Below are 23580 nucleotides of genomic sequence, written 5' to 3'. Positions count from 1 at the left end.
GAAATCGACACTCCAGTTGAATTTTTGCAACAGCCAGCCATGCATGCCTTGAGTCAGCAAATCAACACTTTGGAATAGCATCACATTAGTGGACTCAAACGTGTTAGATTTGGACTGGGGCCGAGAGAGAGCGAGAGAGAGAGAGAGAGAGAAAGAGAGAGAGGACCCATGGGGTGGTACAGCCTGCTACAAGGGCACGCATGCCCTGTTTTAGGGTCTGTACTACTGTCACCTAAGATCAACCTGTGGCTGTTATCTGTTATGACTCTTATATGCAGCAATGCACTCACAGTGGAAACACAAATAAGAGCAACTCAGCAGTATCTTAAATTAGCTCTAAGGCTATGTGGGACAAATATAATGAGCAGTGTTTATAGTATGCAAACAAATTATATATTTCACAGAAATGTCAATCAGGGCAAAATCTCAGTTTCTCAGTAATATGCTATTAGGAATGCTGCTATTATTTGTTGACTCCATATAATCATAGCTTTGGATTACCATGGACAGTAGGCATATGGATCATATTTATATTCTGTATCTGGAAAGTTTGTTGCACCAGCAGTGAGCTTTGTGGCCTAGACTCCATTAATATTCACACGACAGACCCAGCAACACTTATCCATTGATTTATATGAAATTTGTTTTTCTCTGTCATATTGCCTGTTCAGTCTCTAATGCAATAATCAAGATCTGACACTTAACAAACATACTCTCACCTCTGTGACATATCTGATAATATCATGTTGTCTTGTTATAAGCCCAAACTAAGTGTGTGTCCTAGAGGTCCACTGTCCGTCCACTCAGTTGACAATGGAATAGTGACATTCTCATCTCACTCTTAACTGACCAAATTATTATTTATTAGGCCTGTGGTTTCCAAAGACACTTTCGAGACGGTTGCTGGTTTCCAAATATATATAATGTGTACCCAATTTAACAAGTTCATGAACATATTTTAAGCAAACATTTCCAATGAACACGGAACTGCCCCAGGTTTCGAACTGCTTCCGACCATGCTCCGGTAGTTGTAATGCTCAACATGTACAGTGTATGTCAGTATTTGTCTATGGACGTGTTTGCTGTGCAAGTCAAATAAAAAAACAAAGGCTTATAGCAAAATATCGATGTATTAATAATATGAATGTTTAACTATTGTAGGCTACATCATAAGTAAATGGTTTTGATACATTAGGCTTATGTTACGTACTGCGGGAGACCAACTGAATGGCGCTGTCCACCACTGTGGTGCTGAAAGTTAGCGACCTGATAGCCTTCTCCCAACAATTAAGAGATATTTCCGTTTGTTGCTGTCGCCAAGAAATATCCTTTAATTGTAAGGTAAAGATTATCGTTTTCCAGAGGAGAATGGCGGCTCGGGCGTTTAATCTGAAAGCACAATAAATAATAAAGAGGGATTAGTCATGTCATTTCACCAGGTTAAAACCTAAGACGTGACTATAGGCTACACCTGTTGAAATAGTTAAAACTGAACTTATATAAACAGTGCCTAGATCTGTGTTTAAATGTTTACAGTTGAAAATAAAATTCTCGAAATAAAACAATTCTAACATTGCCAATGCATCAACCCGCAGTGTAGTCATCATGGGCTCATCAGCTGTTGAGTGACTTACAGAACATATTGACCATCCCCCGAAGTGCAAACCTTTTCGACGATTTTTTGCATGCTGTGGACGAAACCGAGTCCGTCTCATTCCCTTCATCATTTTCCTTCTTGATACCCGCTTCCAGTCATTTCTCCAGTTCCACTTGAACCGTCCTGGCAGATGTTCCCTCTTTCGAAAGCCTCCGCGATAACAGCAGTCGCGGCAAGTTAGTTTAAGTGTAGGCTACGGGCAGGTTGAGAACCCGAATAACATCCTTATTATGAGATACAAAAAATAGATATTTACTAGCCGTTGTACATAGTTTCCCACTCCTGATCAAACTTTGCCGGCTTGTCTAAGACTCTCACGGATGTCAGGTGCCTCTCGGTTTCTTCAGTCAACGTACCATTCGTCTGTCTTTCCGTTTCAACCTCCTGCTTCAATACATTTCTCCTTTCTCGGCGGCTCCACCAGACCATTCTCCACTGTCTCTGCAATCACGTGGTGTAAGAAAACGAGCGAAATTGCGAGCGTCCGATCCTTGTGTGTATTTGTGCGACTGTGTGTACGTGAAGGATAGAGAGAGGGAGAGAGAGAGAGTGCGGGGAGGGGGAGGGTGGCTCACTCCTCTGCAGTTTGCTGTATCTCAGATGCTGTTAGAGCGCTGTGGAGAGCGCAGAAGGAGCGTGCGGACTCTTACTTGCTGTCTCTGATTAACAACGCAACGCTCTCCCCACCTTTCCCTTGCTCTCTTTCCACCCTTTCCCTCCTCTCTGCAACTCTTTTTCCCTCTTGAGAATACATCTGACGGTTTTTTTCTGTGGTCTGTACCGGGGATTGTGGTTGCTGAACACTCTGCCTTTTCTTTGCAAATCTGCCTCCTCGTATATTCCGCGTTTTGAACCTGTTTGGATTTCCGTGGAAGCTCAGGCGCGTGAATGAGCTATTTAGAGGGAAGACGAAGATCATGGAGTTGATTGTGATCTGCCTTTTTCTGTGGATACTGCAATGCCATTCAGCGCGGGCTGATTCCATCATCCACATCGGTAAGACACCGGATGGGCGCGGGTAGCTAAACCATTGGAGACTACAAGAGCACACAGACCTAGCAAATGCACGTCAGTGATACAGTTTGCGAAATATGTAACCCGATCTGCCAGATCCACCATCAGATTCGTTTCTGTAAACTAAACGCTTAAAATGATATTAACTGAAACTTTTCAGATAACCTGTCAGTCAGTGACCGAGCCTCAGTTTAAAGTCAGTCCAACTAAGTTAAGTCTCAACCGAAAACAGAATTGAAAACGCCGCATGCAAGATCGTGGGTTAAACCGAGAGTCGGCCCCTCCCGGCCTTAAGCTTGAACTTTCAGCAGAACGTGATGGAAATATGAATTTACCTCATATGCATGACTCTTAGTGTTGGTGTTTTGTCTGTCCGCGCATACATACATGCCTAAGTCTTCATAATTGTCTAAGATTATAACATGTGGGCTACCCTTACCTTGTGGTGTCTTAACAGGCAGTGAACCGCTACCTAACAACACATATTCACATACAAGCATTTAGTAATTTGTGAATCACAAATCTAGACGGCATCATAACAGCAATGAAGGGGATCGCACGGACGGGGACAGGCTACTGTTGCAGTGAGGATGAGTTTGAGCGCTTGATATCGTTGCAGATGATGAAGCTCTTGTATGACAGCATTATCAAGATAAAACTAATTCTAGATGAAATTGTTGAATCATCTTAACAGTTAGCCCAATTGTTTCCATATTTAGTGAGCATTGGGTACATGTAGGCTAGGGCTACAAAGGCAGTGTAATACATCATGAAATATACCCTCTTAGAAATAGCCAAAAGCTGTCGATTTTAGCAGTTAATCATAGTTTATCCATGGCTCTCAAAATGACTCGTTCTAAGAAACTTGACACGGCAACAGTTCCATTTTTTCATTCCTGTCACGTCTGATGAAAGGATAACAGACGACGAGAGCTCTGTTTTTACATTACAGCACACTTATTTAGAGATAACATAGGCAGTAGTATTCGGGCGAATCAGCCCAATCCAGTATAATGTTGTTTTTTTACAATCAAGGACTCTTTTGTGATTGTTTTTGTTTTAGTCCTGTGTATTGTAGGCCTACTCATACACATTTAGATATTTTAGGGGATATCAGTGTCAAACAAAGCGACTAAAATGTCAGCATGCCATGAGATTAGCGGCATTTGTACATAACTCAACAAATGTTTATTCATACGCATCAACGAGCCCGCGCGCACACTCTAGTACCTGTAGAGGTGAGATATGGTGGGTTACAGCAAGTGCACTGATTCCTCTGGCACGTAGGCCTATGCTGCGTATATGCTACTACTTTTGATACTTTCACGAGAGGAGGTGGGATGCTAGACACACTTTTACTGTGTGAATTGACTGGAAACATTGTTTTGTTTCATTGGGGAAGCCATGATCCCCAATATCACAACGTAATTATTCGAAGGTCTTTTTTATAAGGCATATGCTGTGCACAAACCAGTGACATTGATTTAATCCTTAGCGTTTGGATTTATTGCCTAGTTGTGCAGTATCTGGCTAACCAATAATGCAGAGAGAAGACTGGTTGGTGATTTGCCTGCCTGTGTAGATATTTGAATTTCATAACGAAGTTTTAAATAGGGAATTGGTTGCCGGCGTTAGTGACACTGATTGATGCACATTGAGACCATGGGGATTACTTTGTAGAATATAAAACTCCTAATTTTTAAATGTCGTATTTATCTGTTACCAGAAATCCCACGACTTATCAATTACTCGACATGGCCAGATCTAAATGTTAAACGACTGGTATAGAAAGACCACGCGCCAGTGTTCAAGATAAGGACAATTTATAGTCCATGTCAAAATAACTCACAACGGCAATTTAGAATAGTACAGAGATTAGAGTCTACCAACACCATGTAGGCCTAAAACTTAAACAGTCGATGCTTATGTCCGTGGTAAGGTAATGGTAAACCATTATGAGCTATCTCTCCCAAACGTGTTTTTGAACAAAATATAAAAAAAAAACATGAAAGGAGTTAATTCTATTAATCAGTGAACTCACCTAATGAACATTGTAACCGTGCGCACTTTCTTTCTTCAACAGGTGCCATATTCGAGCACAACGCGATACGGGATAATGAGATTTTTCAACTCGCCATTTCAGACCTGAGTTTGAATGACGACATTTTACAGAGCGAGAGGATCACCCATTCGATTAAACTGATTGATCCAAACAATCCCTTCCAGGCGGTACAAGAAGGTGAGTAGGCTTTGGCAAATAATTACCCTATTGATCATTTTATTGCATGTACCCTGTCATTTTGGTTTAGGAGTGTCAGGAACGTCTGTTTGCAGTTGTAAAATACCTCATTTTTATTTGGAAAATGAAGTGGTAACATTAATTTTCTGTGCAATGAAGGCATTTTTCTGTATTCATTGATGGGCAAAGCATGTTGATTTTGCCAGGTGTTGAGTGAAAAAGAGAAAAAAAGGAACTTGTGTGCATGGGTGTATGTTAAATGGGTGAATGTAGGAAAGCACACCTGCACACTTCTTCTCCATGCATGGTCTGTGGTCTGTGATGCAAAGCTAGGTGGAAGTATTGAGTCTGTGTGTAGAATGTTAACTATATGGGACTGATTACTGGTAGTTAATATGGAAGAGAATGGCTGACATCACCAGAGCATGTCTTACTATGAATATGGATATCCCGAGATGTTCTGCGGAGAAAATTGCTTTCTGGATTCATCCTTTACCATAATGTTTTTTGGGTTCAATTTCTTCTGTCTTTCAGAAACAGTGCAGTCGTCTTTCATTTGAAAGGAAATGCAATAGTATACCACAAATTCTTTTTGACAGAGAATACTGGTAGTCTCTTTATTTAGCGAAAAAAACACCATAGTGTTTTGATGCTTTAGTGATTTCCATTTGGGTCATACCTGTATCCAGATCATAGTGTTTACCTGTATCCAGACCATAGTGTTTTGATGCTTTAGTGATTTCCATTTGGGTCATACCTGTATCCAGATCATAGTGTTTACCTGTATCCAGACCATAGTGCTTTGATGCTTTAGTGATTTCCATTTTGGGTCATACCTGTATCCATAGTGTTTTGATGCTTTAGTGATTTCCATTTGGGTCATACCTGTATCCAGATCACAGCTGCAAGCAACCACACAGAACTTGTACTGTAAGTGGAGCTCAGGGAACAAAATTAATTGCTAAAACAAAAAAATATAAAGGTGAAGGGTTTGAAAGATAATTCTTGAATTTCCCCTTGGGGATCAATAAAGTATCTATCTATCTATCTATCTATCTATCTATCTATCTATCTATCTATCTGTATCTATCTATCTATCTATCTATCTATCTATCTATCTATCTAAATCTAAAGATATATTTGATTCTCTCTTTTATCCATAGCCCTCTGGCATCAAGGGTTGTGAAAGATGGCCGTTTTCTTTCCACCATCACACTGCCTAGGCCCTACTGTATGTAGATTAGAATTACAGTTTTTCTCAGTCGCTTTGGTGCTTTTTGCAGATCAGAATGAAAATTCTCATAACTATTAATTCAACCTCCACAACATGTAGTCATTTGTGCACATCATAGTAGCAAATTCTCCTTCCTCTGAGTAATTTGCAAATGCTTTTGGACATGTATCAGTTGCTTTCATACAATTCTCTACTGTTTTTTAACATTATCATTTGCTTATGTCATGTCAGTCAAAATGAACTATACTTATGGATACTGAATAGTCGTCACCTATAAAACTAATAGTCTTCATTTCATTGCTTGAGTCATTACATACAAAATTGTTGAACTAGTTATCAAATTCTGTCACAATGCTGTAGAATTGCAAAGAGCATACAGTAAAAATGTGAAACATGCATACAGTATTCAGTGTCTTGTACTCACTTACTCCCCTAACTACAGCAATGTGTAACTTTACTGTAGTTTTCAAATGGCTGTACAAGTAGTGTATAGTGCTGTCTTGAGCCTGTTCAGGTAGTGTCACCGAGTTCTGACCTTTTTTTGCATGGGAAAACACTGAGAGAATAAACTGTCATAATGAAAACATGACAAAGCCATTTGATTATCTTGTTCATAAACGATGGTGTCAAGACTTCTCATTTTGATGACACTGACAGTTTCATTGACATGAATATGTGCTTTTGAGGAATGGACTATCCATTTTGAGCAAGTGACGTGCTTTTGCAGGTCATCCACTAGGTTTTACAGTTTGCACTAATTGTTTTGAGAAATGCACTAACTGCTGTGCAAATGTTAATAGTGATGTGAGAATAGCACCAAAGTGACTGAGAAAAACTTTAAGTAGAATTAGAATTAAGTATCTGATTATTCTGGATTATTCCAAGGACAGAGATGACCCACACACATTTATGAACTATAAATTAATTTATTAAAACTTTTAGCTTGTGGACTAAATGCCGTTGAACGTCTAGGAAGGACATAGGATTATGTCCAAACACACACACACACACACACACACACACAGCTGACCTGTGGATTGCAAATCCTGTGCTAAATTAGCCAAAGGATCACTTGAGGCTTCAAAGAATCTGGAGAGAGGCCTTTTACTCCACTAAGCCAGTTCCTCACAAATGCAAAGTTGGCAGAAATGACAGCAGATGATTGTGGAAGGCAGGATGCTGGCCAGGCACAAAACCGGCCAGCGAAAGTTCACATGGCGAAACGGGGCACAGCAGATGCTGCCGCTAATCAAGAGTGAATCCTCAAGCACCCTGGTGATCCAAATGTCAATCACATTGGTACAGCGCAAATAAGCTAGCCACAGACATTGTTCTTTTTCCTTTTTCTAGCTTAAGCGATAATTTAGAGGACTTCCAATGAGATAAGCACAGTTCTGACCGCTGGAACCCCCCTCAGGACTCTGTCTCCGGGGCCTGTGGTGCAGTAGCTCTTAGATTGATTTGCCATTCTCAGCATACAGAGCCCTCTGTTGCTTAAGCTGGCGTGCTTTGACTCCGAGATCGATTAGCCTCCTCGGGTGCAAGAGGGCTTGAGTGACAGCCCCGTCTTGGTGCCCTTTCGCCTTGCTCTTTTGTTCGAACACACCCCACTGTTAGGTCCCAGCACTTACCGCCTACATTTACAAACAGGGAGGAGAAGGTCACACACTTAATGAGCTGGAGCAATAACGGCAATGATACCTGAAGTGTTGTATGAATCATTAAGGAGTTTGTGGGGTTTAAGGGAAAAGACTATGCATATGAAGCTCTACTTGGGAAGAAAAAATGAGGAAGAAGCAAATGTGAATATTCTTTTGAGATTAGTTTCGAGATTTTAATCCAATAGAGTTTTCATCAAATCCAACCCAAAGCTCCTCATCACCCTCTAGCTGTCTGCTCTCTGTGTGTGCCCAGAAATCGCCAGTATTTCTACTGTCCTGGCTCTGTACATTGATAAGAATGATTATGGGTCAGACCTAACCTGAACCAATTCTAAACCATCAACATTGCATTTCATTGGCAGTTGAGCACATATTGACAAACTTTCACTAGAATCACTGACTGCATCTTTAACAGAGAGGGCTTCGAGACACAAGAGTCACAATGATGGATGTTTGAATCACTAGGAATAGGACTTGATGGGCAAAAAAGGGAAGGATTAAGTGATCTTAGACAATGCAGGAATGAGGGGTAAAGAGAAAAAGACAAAGATCAAAACACTGCCGGTGCCAGGAATTAATGGCTTCCTGTTTCTGAGTCTCACTGCTCATTGTCACCAGGCCATTCAATTTTAATCAAGGCACCGCGTGACCAAGCAGAGGGATGGCAGTCAGTGGCAAATGTCAGGGATGGATGAAAAAACGAGGGAGGATGGATGAAAGCGAGCTGTTAAGAGGGACTGGAAGAAGTCGGGTGTCTGTCATGGGAGCACTGCCTTTCAACTTTTGCCCACCAATGGTTTCACTTGAAGGATGAGCGGATGACGGATAAGGAGAAGGTCAAAGAAAAAGACAAAAAAAAAACTCTGCTATGGATGGATGGATGGACCTCTAAATAGTCCTGCCGCAGCTTATGAAATGAAACCCAGTGCTGTAAGGAGGCACAATACAGCACTTACAGTAACCATGCACAAAAAAAAAGAAAAATTCTCTGCCGTGATCTTGCACTGCAGGTAATCTCTGGCAAATAGTAACTACAATATATAAGAACCTCAAGTAATCCCAAGCCAATCTCTACCACCAGTTAAACTCCACTCAACCATTTAAAGTGCATATATGAACTGCACCATAAAGCCCCTATGCACCAAGATACAGGTCTTTATTATTGGGCCAGTATACACTAGATTTAACGTGTAATAGTCTAAAAGGGGGTCATGAACTGTCCATTGGGGATAATTGTGGCCTGGACTGTGGCTGAGAGCTATCTAAAGGTCAAAAGCAGGAGCATGATGATCCTCTAGAGTTATTTTCAGTTGAACAGGCACAGGAAGATGGCAGCTATGCCTCAGCTGCCCAGGCGGGGACCCACAGGAGGGCTGCTGAAGCATTATGTTATCTATCACCCACCACAATGAACCTAGCTATTGATGCCTGCACACAGGTTGTCTACTCTCACTGAGTAGAAAGGCCAGTTCTATACACGAGTTTCCCGTTTACCAACAAAACTAGATGCGCGCGCAGCCGTGAGGCAGAAGACGCTTGGTGGCCGTCCACAACGTTATAAACTTAACCTAAATTGTCGGCTGCTGTAAGCTACAATCGGATTTTTTTGTATACCCCTGTTGTCTCAATGATAATAACATCTCATTTTAGACTATATTTCAAAGTTTGACATTCATTTGGATTATTAATATAACATCGTATTTTGTCATTTTTGGTGAAGACATGCATTCTGTTAGGGATATTGAACATATTTAACATTCTCTAACCATCGTGATTTCAAATTGGTGCAGTTTTCAGCGCAAAAACTCATTTTATTCTTTTGCTCTTTTGCATTGCTCTATGCTGTTCTATGGTGCTTTCTGCCTCTTGGTTGCGCACGCATGTTTTCGTGACGTTCCATAGAAATCCATGGATTGGTCAGCACAGGAGCAAAGTAGAAACTGACCCAAGAGGACTCGATTAACCATTTTTATTTTTGGGATATTTTTATCTAGTGAATCATAGTAATCAGCCAAGAAGCTTTGTGACATTCACAATTTAGATGACACTCACAAGTCAGTTACAGTGATGCAGCATAACAGAGGTCCTGAGAGATGTGCCAATTTTTCCTCCTGTGGAGTTAAAGGTGGACTAAGACCAAATGAAGCCTGACATTTCCCACAGTGCATTGTGGGTAGCTGATCTGACAAGTTCAGAATGGCAATGACCTGAGGGCATCACTGAGGATAAGCCAAAGTGGGTGAATCGTAGGGAAAGACTAGACATCTCAGGCAGCACAATGATAAATGCATGTGTGTAAGAATCTCTCTCTCTCTCTCTCTCTCTCTCTCTCTTTCTCTCTCTTTCTCTCTGTTTATCTCTCTCTCTTTCTCTCTCTCTACCCCCTCCCTCTCATTGTCTTTCTCTCTGTGTTTTTATGTCAGTATATTGATGGAGCTAGAGTTAGAAGTGGCAGAGTGAAAGTGAAAGTGGGTGGTTTTAGAAGCAGGCATGTTTAACCCGGAATGTTGAGAAATGAACGTTCTAAAGAATATCTGGGTTCATTGAATTCAACATAGAATTTTAGAACCTTCAATTGTTGCGGAACTTAGAACGTTCAAAAACCTACACCTTTAAGGGTTAACAAGCTTAAAAACTGTTGAAAGTTCTGCCTTGAGTGAACAGTGAATCAGGGTAGCTCTACTGCCTTGTAAAGTTGAACCAGTGTGATTAGATAGCAATCTCCTGCCATAATGTGTGGTGCCACTATCAAAAGTCAAAGAACTAAAATACCAGTTATAAATTCTTTTAATGTAATACGCAGTGGGTATTATACCAATGGGGAAATCAGTAACATCCCAAAAATGTGCCGGCTTTTACCTTAGGAAAAACTACTTTAGATAATCTAGTTGGCAAGCACAAGAATCCTGTCATGCATGTAAAAAGTCTCATAAGGGGATGCAAGTGCAGATGCAAAAGTCTGAAAAGTCAGAAAATTGCACCAGCTGGCATCGCCCCCTCCCTCCTCATGAACTAGACATGTCTCGGGCAGAGTGTTTAGGGGTGTGGAGCATGTGAAATGTGAAGCAGAGCAAGCGAGGGAGGGGGGCGAAAGGGTACTCGCCAGCCAGCTGCCAGAGAACCTGGCCCAGGAGCATGATGGGGAGGGATGGAGGATGTGCTGACTTCTAATCCCAACTCAAACCATGGGGTGTTAATTGTGTGGTGTGGAGATGGAACCACATTTTTGAATTATGGAAACAATTATTAAGGCGAGACACTACAGGTGAAGCAGATGTCACTATGAAACTTCCCCAGTTGATTACTTACATTAATATGAGAAAAAAAATGTATTACAAGTTTGCTGTAATTTAATGTTTACATATGCAAATTAGGCATTATCTAATTAAATATGTGCTAATTTGCATACATTTTAAGGCACGAAACCTGAGCATTGGATACAGCTAGGTTCAAAATGATGTTTTCATTGTGTTCAGATATTAGATGGGGAAACATTTACAGAGGGATTTATGAATATCTACTTTTGTTATCCTGTAAATCAGAAAATTATGTCACTAGCCCTAAAAAATCGATTTTTTCCATGTTTTTAGGCATAAAATGTCATGTAAGTCAGGCTAGGAATAATATATCAACAAACCCCTCTGTAGAAATCTTCGACATATAGTTAGGCATAAGTCTAGAAAGTTTGGTGTATGTACGTGCTTCTGAAGTGGAGTTTTTGAGCTCAGAGTGTGAGAGAAAACTCATTTTGAGAAAACAGCCTTGAAAGACAGCCAATGAGATTCCGTTCTCAGCCTAGACTCGCCTTTGAACTTTCGCGATTGGTTGCTGATACAAAGGAAGTGTCCATATATGGATCACATAGCGTGATACAGGAAAAACAGAGCTTTCCAACGGTAGTACACATGATATGTTTTGGACCACGGTCGCGGGAGTGCATGCAAGGTTAGAATGCTAACTTTTGCTGAATTTAGGAGAAATATACAGGCGCGAGTAGACACAATATAATGAAATAAACACCTAAATGTGTAAATCGGACTTTTTTGTTGTAGTAGTGTAATAGAATACATGCTAAGGTAACATACTAGCTCAAAATCTCGAAATTGACCAGTGCATGAAAAAACGATGTTTTCACCTGCCATGTCTCGCCTTAAATGTTTGTAGATGTTCAGAGCTTATGAGGTCAGTAGGAAGGTCTCTGTCAGTGACTATATGTGGATGGAGATATAAGATGTTTATCTTTAACTGCCATAACTACTGTATCAGTATTATTACTGATTGATATGTCAACATATACAGTACCATACTTCCCAGAGAACCAGCTAAAGTTGAGGTATTTTACGTATTTTACGAACATCTCATGTTCAAACATGCCGTGCAGTTACCTAGCCTTATCCCTCTGCTGCCTTAGCATTCACATTTATTTGTGAATGCAGATGGGACATGTTCTAAGTGCAAATGAAGATGAAGTTTGTACTCATAGCTGGGATAGGAGCAACCATAAAGAGGAAACACCCTTCTCTTTTGCTCCTTTTACTCAGGCTTGACTAGCTGGATGCAATTGACTGGAAAGCACCTCTCGCATACTGTATCTGTAGAGAGATTAAGAGATCCATGGTCTAATATTTCTTATGGAGACAGAAGCAAAGATTTCCGATGCGTTTCAAGCGCAAGAGATCAAAAGAAGTAATTGACCAGTGGAAAATCTCGGGCTGGAATTGCATGTTACTTGCTTAGCTCGGTTGAAGGAAACAATAGGATTTTCCAATAGATCTGAATTATCCGTTATTATTCACACAAGTACCCATGGGTTATCTGAAAGGCCTGTGTCCGTATAATGGTGTTTGAAAAGTGGCCAGTGAACGTGGTCATGGAAAGGCCAGCCATTTCCAGCAGCCAGACAGCTGAATTATCGAGCCCCAGGTCGACTTTGGCACTGAGTCTGCAAGGATCGATCAGGCCAATATTGCGAACTGCAATGATCAGTGAATAAGGAGCACACACCAGAGACAGAGAGAGAGAGAGAGAGAGAGAGAGATAAAAAGAAAGAAAGTGATGGCAATGATCATACAGTTATTATACTCTCCATGTCCTCCTTCTCCCATCTGCACACTTGACCTGGTGTTGTGTGTTCCTGTTTCAGTGTACTCGTATGCCTTTATTGCTTCTTATCTCTGGAGTTTGTAATTACGCTATTCATCAGAAAAAGAAGTGATAAAGGCTCTAACATATAGAAACATGCTGTATAGTATAACAATAATTACTCTTTTCATTGGTAGCTCTTTTTTCTTTTGTCGATTGGTATTTTTTTCTCATTGGTAGCTTATGTTGTTTACGTAACTAAACTTTAATTAGGTCTTTGGATATACTGTATGTCGACATATCAATTAGTAATGCTGATGTTTTTAATAAGGATATCAGTTGTGTAGAAAATAAACAGATACTCTATGTTATGAGTATGGAGATGATTCGTGTGACACAGAGCATGGAGACTGAGACTGAGTGTTTTTAGTCTAATTGAAAATAGCCATTTTACATTCTTAAAGAAAAAAAAAGATAAACAGTCACTCTTTTAGAGCATTGCACAGTGTGAAAAATGTAGCCATTGTACTTGTGCACGCACATTAGTTTAAATTAGATCCAATTCCATTTCATTTGGAAAGGCTTTGAGAGGTTTGCCTTCTTTTATCCCCTTAAGGTGCTTATGCCATATGTGTCTTTTGCAACTTTGCCTGACCAGAATATTGAACACAGTGCACAACGTACTGTTTGATGAATTGAGTAAAGTGCACAGTGTCATCTTTGATTAGTGATGTTCCAGTATTCACACTTGTATTAACCCACTGATTGAATATGAATTGTCGACTGCCGTGCGTTGCTTGTGGAGTGAGTTGGTGAGTATGTGGCACCCGTCACAGTGCTGATTAGGATGAGGGACTCGGCCTGCCCCATCCTAAGGTCGCCGAGCCGACCGGCGGTCATTTGAAAAGGGCACATTAGTGTGTTCAGTTTCAGCCAAAGCCTTTTTCTCTGACTGTGGGTGTGTGTGGAAATGCACTTATACTCTTTGTGCTTCCAAAAAAAACATCCTGTAGCTTTGTCTCCATGTCAGGGAAGGATTTAGCTGATTCTTGTAGTTGCTTTCAGGAATGTGTCAACAACAGTTATCAAATATTGAAATGTTTATGTAGGCTACAGCACATGTGTGCGTGTGTTTGCGTCGTGTGTGTGTGTGTGTGTGTGTGTGTGTGTGTGTGTGTGTGTGTGTGTGTGTGTGTGTGTGCATGTGCGTGTGTTTGTATAGGGGAAAAAAGCATGCATTACAATGCCGTTCAGATCCTTAGCACCAAAGAGAAGCCTGGCACAGTGCAATGGCATTGAGACTTCCGGTCCATTCAATGTTGATAGACACTACATAGAATATGCATTTGTCAACTCTGCTTTAAGGCTGAACAACTGGCATATTGTGCTCCACTGAGCCTGTTTAAATGACAGAGTGAGGGGGAGAGAGCAGAGGGAGAACTACAGAATGAGAAAAAGAGAGAGAGAGAGAAAACTAAAGAGCAAGAGAGAGTGAGAGAGAGGAGAAGTCAGAGAACAGGCCGAGTGGGAGAGCCTGTCTGGCTGGATAGAGGGAACGAGAGAGAGAGAGGGACACTGGAAGACTGGGAGTGCACATGACAGGTCAGGGGTGGTGGTGGTGGTGGTGGTGGTGGGGGCAGTAATTCCGCGGCTGTTGAATGTCGGGGCTTGTTCCGGGCCCTCCACACTCTCCTGGCAGGAGGTACCCTGGGGGTTCCTGGCACCACTGCTTGGTGTGCCACGTGAATGGAGGCTGTAGTTCCTAAATCATTCAAGGAAATTGCCATTGCTCAGGTCATTGAATTTCACCCCTCCTCCCTTCCCTTTCCTCCATCCCTCTATCATTCTCTATCTTTGTTTTGTTCCCTGAGCCTTTGCGGGCCTTTCCTCCTTGTGTATACCCTCAGTTATATTGATTCAGAGTTTTTTCCCCCCCTTTTTTCAGAGCTCATTTTTAATGCTTAGCACTTGGCTACTCTTTGCTGGGTGTTTGTTTGAATGTACCCTAGCTGTGGCTGTGTGATTCTGAGGTGTTTTTGAACATGGAGGGCTCACACGCGTTTGGCACCGCTCCACAGCGATAGATTCGATTTAACAGACGCTAACAAGATTTACCTCTGATCTGCCTTCAAAGGAGTAATCGGAGCCACACTAAATGTCACCCCCAAGCAGAGATTTTCAATAATCTTTTTAATTGGTATATCATAAAGCAGACTATCATGTCTCAGGCGTTGGACCAAGTCAGCAAGAAGAAGAAGAAGAGAAAAAAAAACATGACCGAAAATATTTGTTCCTACTCGAGAAGCCTGACGGGTTGTCCCAAGCCTTAATTATCCAGGCCACTTCTGGCTTCAAATGAAACAGCACAATTGTTTTGATACCGATGTTAGCAGGATGACTCCGACGTACTAATTAGTGCAGGAGCGTCAGACACTCACTCCATTTGTCTCCCCTGCCTCTCCTCCGTCTGTTTCTGTCTGCAGTACAGTGGTGTGAAACTGCATATGTTTTATGTATTTGCTGTGGCCTGTCTGCAGGACATCGAATGAAGAAACAATCATGGAGGACATCTGGCCTATCACTCTAATCAGACTCTGTGCTTGGTTGTAGAGCTGAGTTAAGAAATGGATGTAAAAGAGCACTTTTGGCAGTAATTGACTGTCTGGATCTGTTGTTAAAACTCTGCTATATCTTTTTTGCCAGTCTCTACTATTCATTATTAGTAATTACACAAACTGCCAGATTTCGCTGCTGAAAAGCCCTGATAGCTGAGGTGCGCTGAGATGATAGAGTTGTCGTGTTTACCTCTTGGCCATCACATGTTCGGAAATGCAGTCGATGTAATTGTAGGGGGGCTGAATGCGATCAATGTTGGTAATTCTACTTAAAACCTCAGAGAATGGCTCTCAATGTCTTCCAATACCTTGTGGTTTTAGCTCTGTCCTGGCAGTGACAGGTGATTGGTGCTGGGAAGATGGATCAGCGCCTCCCCACTGACCAAACACATCTGCTAACACATCCCGAGTGGGGAAGCCTGTCACCTTCTCCCCCCTGCCGATCGATCTCACTGTTCTTTTGGGTGCAGGCTGCTTCTTCTGTGTCGCAATCACAGCGATGGAAAATGATGCAGTGATTTAGGGGTCTTCAGTGCATAACATTGAAGAAAGGATACGATGGTACAGCTAAACTAACCCCCCTCCACACACACACTACCCCCTAACCCCTCCCCCTTGTGTGAAGCTTGAAGGGGTGCGTGTATAATTTACAACCCACCACCTGCATGCCCGACTGTAGAGAGACAGGAGCCATTAAATAAGCCGCTCTGTAAATCCTATTAGAGTCGGAACAGGAGGCTGAGGACTATGCAGGGGCTGGGACACTCTCCTCCACTGGTTTACTCATTCACTTGAAAAAAGAGGAAAGGAGAGAGAGAGAGAATTGAATTTATAAAAACCTTTATTACAAATAGCTAAAAGACATACAAAGTCACAGTCATCTCAAAGATGAATGATTAAAAATTAAATAAATAAATAAATAGAAGACACATCTAGTTATGTATGTTAAACAGCAGGCACAGGAACGTCTAACAAGGTATTAAATTGCACTTCATCCTCTACAACCATACACAGAGCATTTTCCTGACACCATATAATCTCAAAGGTTTCAAGATCACTCATTTCCTTGTAGAAACCAAAATCAATTAAAATCCTTGATCTCACCAAGATTGCAAATACCATTAAAAGATCAGATCTTGAGTTATGCTCAACCTTATTCCTCCTGCTAACATATATAGACATCTTAGCCTGTCCAATGATAAAATTCAACAATTGACATTTGTGCCTTCGCTTCTGTACATAATTAAAACCAAAAATAAATGTTTCCATTGAAAAACTTTCATTGAAGTAAGTGAACAGTTTCCGTAAAATGGAAAATAAAGGCATCAGGCGTGTGCATTGCATAAAAGCGTGAAAAACAGTTTCCCTGTCATTGCAAAACGGGCACTCATGCCTCACATCAGAGTTCAAAACACAAACAAAAGAATTTACAGCAACTGCACCATATAAAATCCTCCGTTGTAAATCCCCCACCTTTTTAATTAATGGTGACTTGTAAAAGGATCTCCAGTGTGGTTTGACATCCTGTTCTACATGTAGAACAGCACGCCAAGGTGTGTCAACTCTAGACTCCAAACACCTCCTATTCAGAGATTTTACACAAAGATTGTAAAGTGCCTTTCCAGAGGCGCGATTTGGACCCAGAAAAACAAAATCTTCAACCTTCAAAACAGACATTACAAAATCCAGAGGACACACTAAAACATGGAACAGGATCACATTCATTTAGCATAACTAAACCCCTGGCATACTGATCCAACATTGCTAGACTAGCATCTGTGAAGCGGGACCGCAATTCCAAGAGGAATTTGTTAACTACACGGATGGATCTCATTTTCATGTGTTCGGCCACTCCTTCAGCATTCTCAAAACCTGGCCCAGCTAAAGGCAGGAGGTCCTTCAAAGTGATGACCCGCGCTTTGCAAAACATCCCACTAAAAGCAGGAAAATGCTTCTCATGGGTAAGATCCAAACATGAACCATATATCAATGGCTCTTGCAAAAGCCAAAAGAGAGAACTTGTATTCTGAGGTCTCCATACTTTCAAAAGACCCCATACTTTAAACGTATTGCGATAAAACACAGGGAGCTTGTTTAAGTTCATTAAGGCAGGATTCATCCAGAATAGGGTCCTATCCAGACCCAAGCCTTCAAAAGTTCTTAGGATGGCACAAGCCACAGCCTTCCAACTGGAATTTACAGGTCCATCCAAAAGTCTCTGTATGAACTGAAGACGAAAGGCTGCTGCCCTACTCTGCAGGTGGACCAATTCTTGTCCTCCCTCATCCTTGGATAAAAAAAGCACGCCTTGTTGGACCCAGTGTAGACCATCCCAAAAGAAATCAACCAGAATAGATTGTATTTTAGATAAAACATGTGCTGGAGGGTCTATACATGCAAGTCTGTGCCAAAGGGATGAAGCCACCAGGTTGTTAATTATTAGAACACGGCCCCTATAGGACAATTTTTTAATTAAAAAACTCCACTTGCCAAGACGGCCCTTAACCTTCTCAACAATCCCCTCAAAATTCCTTAGAACAAAGTTATCGCCTCCAAGAAACACACCCAAATATTTAAACCTCGTCCCCTAGACCAGGTTAACCCACCTGGGAGGCACGATGTGCCATCAGGCCATTTTCCAGCCAACAGGGCCACACTTTTTCCCCAATTAACTCTGGCAGATGATAAACGATTAAAATCAGTAAAAACCTTTAACATGGTGTCCACATCCCTTTGGCTTTCAATCAGAATAGCTACATCATCCGCATAAGAGATGTTACACTCAGGAAGAGTTACACCCTTTAGTTTGGCTCTTAACTGTACTAACAGGGGCTCAAAGGCTAAGGAGTATAGCATTCCAGAGAGGGGGCATCCTTGTCTAATTCCCCTAAAAACCTTGAAAGGAGCACACAAGTCACCATTAATTTTCAGAATACTTTCATTGTCACAGTATAGAGCTCTAATTTTCTTTATAAAAACAGGATTAAAGCCAAAAGCAGTCAAGACGCTCCATAAATAATTATGTTCAACTCTATCAAAAGCTTTTTCCTGATCAACAGAAACAAGGCCAAAGTCCAAATGTAAAAGTTTACCAATTTCCAAAACGTCTCTAATAAAAGAAATATTATCACAAATAAGCCTGCCCGGCACACAGTAGGTCTGGTCAGGTGCAATGACTTCCCCTAAAGCTTCACTGAGTCTATTAGCAAGAACCTTAGAGAGCAGCCGATATTCCGCACATAGAACAGACACGGGTCTCCATGACCTGATATCCTTCAAATCTCCCTTCTTCGGTAACAGAGTAAGAACTGCTCTGGCGACAACTGAGTGGCAGCTGCCCCTTGGCCAAGCTGTTCCTCAAAACGACCAGTAGGTCTGCGCCTACTTCTGTCCAGAAAGACTTATAAAAGTCAACCGGCAGACCATCGATCCCCGGTGCCTTGCCACACTCCATACCATGGAGGGCCTTTTCCAACTCAGCCAGGGTAATCACCCTTCCAAGGTCGCAATTAGCTTCTCTAGATACCTTAGGAAGATTCGTCAAAAAAATGACTGTCAAGGGCCTGTTTATAGGAGATTTCACTCCTATACAAAACCTTGTAGAAATCAACTGCTCTCTCACAAATTTGTTTATCGTCAGATAAGAGGGCTCCAGTTTCTGAAACCAAAGCATGTATAAGCCGTTTTTGGCCGTTTTCTTTTTCCAGATTAAAAAGAATTTGGAAGGTGCATCCATTAATTCTGCACACTGGAAGCGAGACCTGACCAGAGCTCCTTTGTGCTTTTAATGCCCAGCAAGTTGGCCAAACAATTCTTTTTTTTATTTTCAAATTTTCCATATATAACTGATTACCTGTACTTTCAGCTAAACCTTGGAGCTCCAGTATCTCATTTTCCAACAATTTCATGCGTTGAGCTATATCTCTTGTGACACAGGAAGTATACTGCTGACACAACTGTTTTATCTGGGCCTTTCCAAAATCCCACCACTGTTGCACAGACTGAAAAGACTGCTTTGTGGATCTAAAATCCTTCCAGAAAAACTTGAAAACATCCCTAAACTTACCATCATTCAAAAGACTAGTGTTAAAGTGCCAGTATGCGCCTTATATCTGGTGGCACTAACAAAAAAAATTACAAAGCACCATACTATGATCGAAAAACCTACTGGCAGGATGAGACAGCTTCTAAAAAAACTGAACTGATGTTTAAAGGTATAGAACCTGTCTAATCTTGCCAGAGATAATTGTTATTATTTGAGTGGACCCATGTGTACTGTTTCTGCTTTATATGAAAGTTCCTCCATAAATCAGAAAGGTCGGGGTCTTCATTATCTCAATGAGCCTTCTACGTGATGGCATATGAGGCTCTACATGATTCCTGTCAATAGCTAGCTCAGTACAGTTGAAATCCCTACCCCAGTAAACACTCCCCAGAATCACAATTCTTTAACAGATCATCCAGGATACTTAAGAAAATCATTCTCTCCCTCCCAACCGTTGGGGCATAGACACACACAAAACAAAAAAGTATTTTCATATTGAGCTCTGACTCTCAAGAGTCTACCTTTAACAATTTCATCAACCTCATATGAACAGGGGATACAGCTACCTGAAAAAGAATAGCAACACCACCACTAGTTGAGGTATTATGACTTAAGATCGATAACCCCCAAATTCCAAAGCCCAATCAGAGCTATTGCTTGCGTCCAGGATGGGTTTCCTCTTTGAAAGACAACATCAATAGCTTTTTCTTTAATTGTTTCAAAAAGCATCGCCTCTTTGTGCGGTCTCTTGCTCCATTCAAATTAAGCGAAGCAATTTGAAACCCACTCATAAGTATAAAGGAAAAAAGTGCAAAAAAAGAACATATTCATTGGGAATTAACAGGGGCTGGGGTGGACTGGCTATCAGCGCTCAACAGAGCTCTAAGTTTTGTGAGAAATTTATTCAAACGGTAGACCTCCTGCCTAGTAAAGCTACCTTCGCCATATACAGCTTCGTTTTAGCGATGAACTGTTCAACATCGGAAAGTATTCATCAACTTGAACACACCTAGCATTTTTAGTCTGCTTCAGAAACGTTTTAAGTCATCCACAGTGTACTCGCGTCCTGTGTAGCCGCTTTGGGGAAGACTGCACCTTAGGCTGCAATCAGAAAATTCCCCTCGCCTCTGCATCAGTAGAATTAACATCGACAACCAGATCTTTCTTTTTTTACCTTTCTATGAGACTCAGCTCGAGCCCTTTCCCTCTTCAGACCTTTTGGAACTTTAAAGGGAACTTCCTCTGCTTCCATGATCTGACTATCCTCCCCGCAAGCCGCCCTCCAAAAGATCTAGTACGCTTGGAATTCGGGCGAAGTTATCAGTATGCATAATGTTATATTCTGGAGCTTCAGCCTCGGCCCCCTCTTCCCCGTTCCTTACTGTCTCATCAGACACATCCTGATCTGATGGTCTAACTTCAGGTGCATCGGCATTAGAAGAACCTTCCCCTGGTGACTGATCACCATCCACCCCAGCCTCTCCACCATTTGTGGGCCCCTCATCACTGGCAGACTGTCCCTCCCCAGTATTCTCATTTTGACCATTGACATTGGCGGTAGTGTTGGTGCACTTTTCTGGACAGGCACGCACTAGGTGACCCGTCAAACCACAACCAAAACATCTCATCAGATTACTTGTGACATATATGGCATAATTGAAATCGTCGACCTGGATATTCAAAGTCAAATCAAGATCATCTGTGTTGTTGTTTAAAACCATGTAAACATATCGCCTAAAAGATACCACATGCTTTAAAAGCAGAGACTTCGTGGAAATGGCGATCTTCTTGATCGGGGAAACTAATTTGCCATAGCGGGATAGAGACTGGACAAGAATGTCATCACTAATGAAAGGTGGTATGTTTGAAATGATTACTTTCCTAGATGGGGTAGACAAAGGGAGTACTGAGTTAAAAATACCATCAATTTCTACTCCGCGTTCAACCACTAAGTTGGCCAATTCCACGGACTCAAGGAACAAAACGATTGCTTGATTCATACGAGCAGCAGACAAAACTTTGTCATGCCCAACCATTTCACCTACTGCCAGGCTACACTCTTCTACGCTGGCGGTAGAGGATATCTTTATACCATGCCGCCGCGTGAGACAATCAAACTTTCCCCTAGTGTTACCTGAGGCAGCCATACTCCAAACCAGGAGCTGACGCCCAGGTAAAACCACAAAAACACACGCACTCCACTAACCCCAAACCCTACCAACCCAAAAACATACAAGACAAACAAACAACAAAGGAAAAAAAATAATAAAATACAGAAAAAGTAAGAAAGAGAAAACAGGTAAGAAAAGGCACAGCGGCCTCACTCACACAACGCTTACTCACAGACGCTCCGGCTCCGCCCACTCACTCAGTCCATGCGCACAGAGAGAGAGAGATGGAGAGAGATGGAGAGAGATGGATGAGGTTCAGATGAGACAGAGAATGTGGCAGTATGTGTGCATTTCTATGTGAAAGAGATAAAGATAAATGGCTTGGGGGTGAGACGGAGCAAAAGACAGAAAGAGAGAGAGAGAGAGTGAGGGAGAGAGAGAAAGAGAGTGAGGGAGAGAGAGAGAGAGAGAGAGAGAGAGAGAGAGAGAGAGAGAGAGAGAGAGAGAGAGGGAGAGAGAGAGAGAGAGAGAAAGGGAAAGAAATGACAGAAACACACACACGTCACTGCTCAGGTGTGAGAGGGTGTTGTCACTGATCATCTGATTGTGATGTGAGAAAGTAAAGAAAAGAAGAAGGGAGTAATTACAGAAGCTGTCTCTTCACTCACTTTCACTTGCTGGGTTTCTTGTCTCGTCACTGGTGTGGTGCGCAGTAGAGGGGTGGTTCAGCACAGTGTGTGGTGCTACCATCTGCTCTTTCCATCTCTCTCTCTCTCTCTCTCTTTTATCTCTCACTCCATCCTCAACCTGTCTCTCCAGCCCTCTCCCTGCTTCTCTTCCTTTCACTCGTTCATTCCCTCCCCCTCTTCTCTTTATTTTTGGACATGCATGCTCATGCACAGAATGTGAGTTTTCCTGCGAGTGTCCAAAAAGAAACACTGTTCTCGGGTATTAGAGTTATTTAAAAAGTGCTGCAATGCCTTGCCCGGTTCCATTAAAGGAGCCTCCTCCACTTCCCCTAATGTTTTCCTGTCACCTCGGATGGTTCCACACAATCAAGGCTACCCTGCACTTAGACCTGGGCCTGCCTTGATCTCTTATGCTGATTGATGGATTAAATAGATCAGAAACAGGTGTGCTTTTGTCTCTCTGCGATTACCCGCCATGACTCAGCTTTGTAACACTCTTAAGTCTATGGTAAGTCTTTTGTCAGAGGAGATGAAATGTTAAAGTGTGTGTGTGTGTGTGTGTGTGTGTGTGTGGGAATGGGGGTGGAATGAGACTAAAGACTGAATATCTGGGCTTGCTTGTCCCATCCACTCGAAGGTAAAAAAAAGATGTGAATTATGAAGGAGGGGGTTAAGGAGGTACGGTGTGTTTGAGGAGGCCGAGGCTGCATGGTGAGTGGATGAAAAGATTGCGGCAGCGCTCTCTTGAAGCCGGGCCTGCTTGTGAATGATTCATAATTGTTCTCCAGCCCCAGTCAAGCGTAAGTCGTTCCACACCATTATCTGCTCGCTGTCTCTCCGGCAGGCGTGTAGGCCCCACCTCACAACTGCGATTTGTGACCATAATTACTGTAAATGGGAATGAATTTGCCGGGGTCTTCTGAGCCTTTGAAAGATTGGATTGATGGATGGATGGATGGATATATGGATATATGGATAGATGGATAGATGGATAGATGGATGGATGAATGAAAGGATGGAAATGATGGATGGACAGATGGAAGGATGGACGGATGGAGGATCGATCACTGAATAAATGGATAGATGGATAAACACATCGGCCATCGGATTCATAGTCTGTGCCAGCTGCCTGAACAAAAATGCTACGCAAGGAGGGTTTGGCACGTAGCAAAATATATTAGCGCGATGCAAGCGTGAGCGCCATGTCACGTGTTTATGATGGGGGCACATCAT

At 41.9% G+C, this 23580-nt stretch overlaps 1 protein-coding gene across 3 annotated transcripts in view; it reads left to right on the top strand.

Annotated features, from left to right (window-relative positions):
• The first annotated feature begins 2087 nt into the window (after positions 1-2087).
• The window catches only part of grid1a (glutamate receptor, ionotropic, delta 1a), a 257939-nt gene continuing 236446 nt past the window's right edge, over positions 2088-23580 (top strand). The window contains exons 1-2 of one of the 3 annotated variants that reach the window (XM_048270208.1): positions 2088-2653; positions 4755-4910. In XM_048270208.1, the coding sequence (XP_048126165.1) occupies positions 2575-2653; positions 4755-4910 (235 nt within the window). In that variant the 5' untranslated portion in view covers positions 2088-2574. The remainder of the gene's footprint in view (positions 2654-4754; positions 4911-23580) is intronic. The other 2 variants (XM_048270206.1, XM_048270209.1) reach the window with 2 other exon arrangements.

This window comes from Alosa alosa, chromosome 18 (assembly GCF_017589495.1).
Source record: "Alosa alosa isolate M-15738 ecotype Scorff River chromosome 18, AALO_Geno_1.1, whole genome shotgun sequence".
Lineage (NCBI taxonomy): Eukaryota > Metazoa > Chordata > Actinopteri > Clupeiformes > Clupeidae > Alosa > Alosa alosa.
The sequence above is the reverse complement of the archived record's forward strand: the minus strand, read 5'-3'. Positions and strand labels throughout refer to the sequence as shown.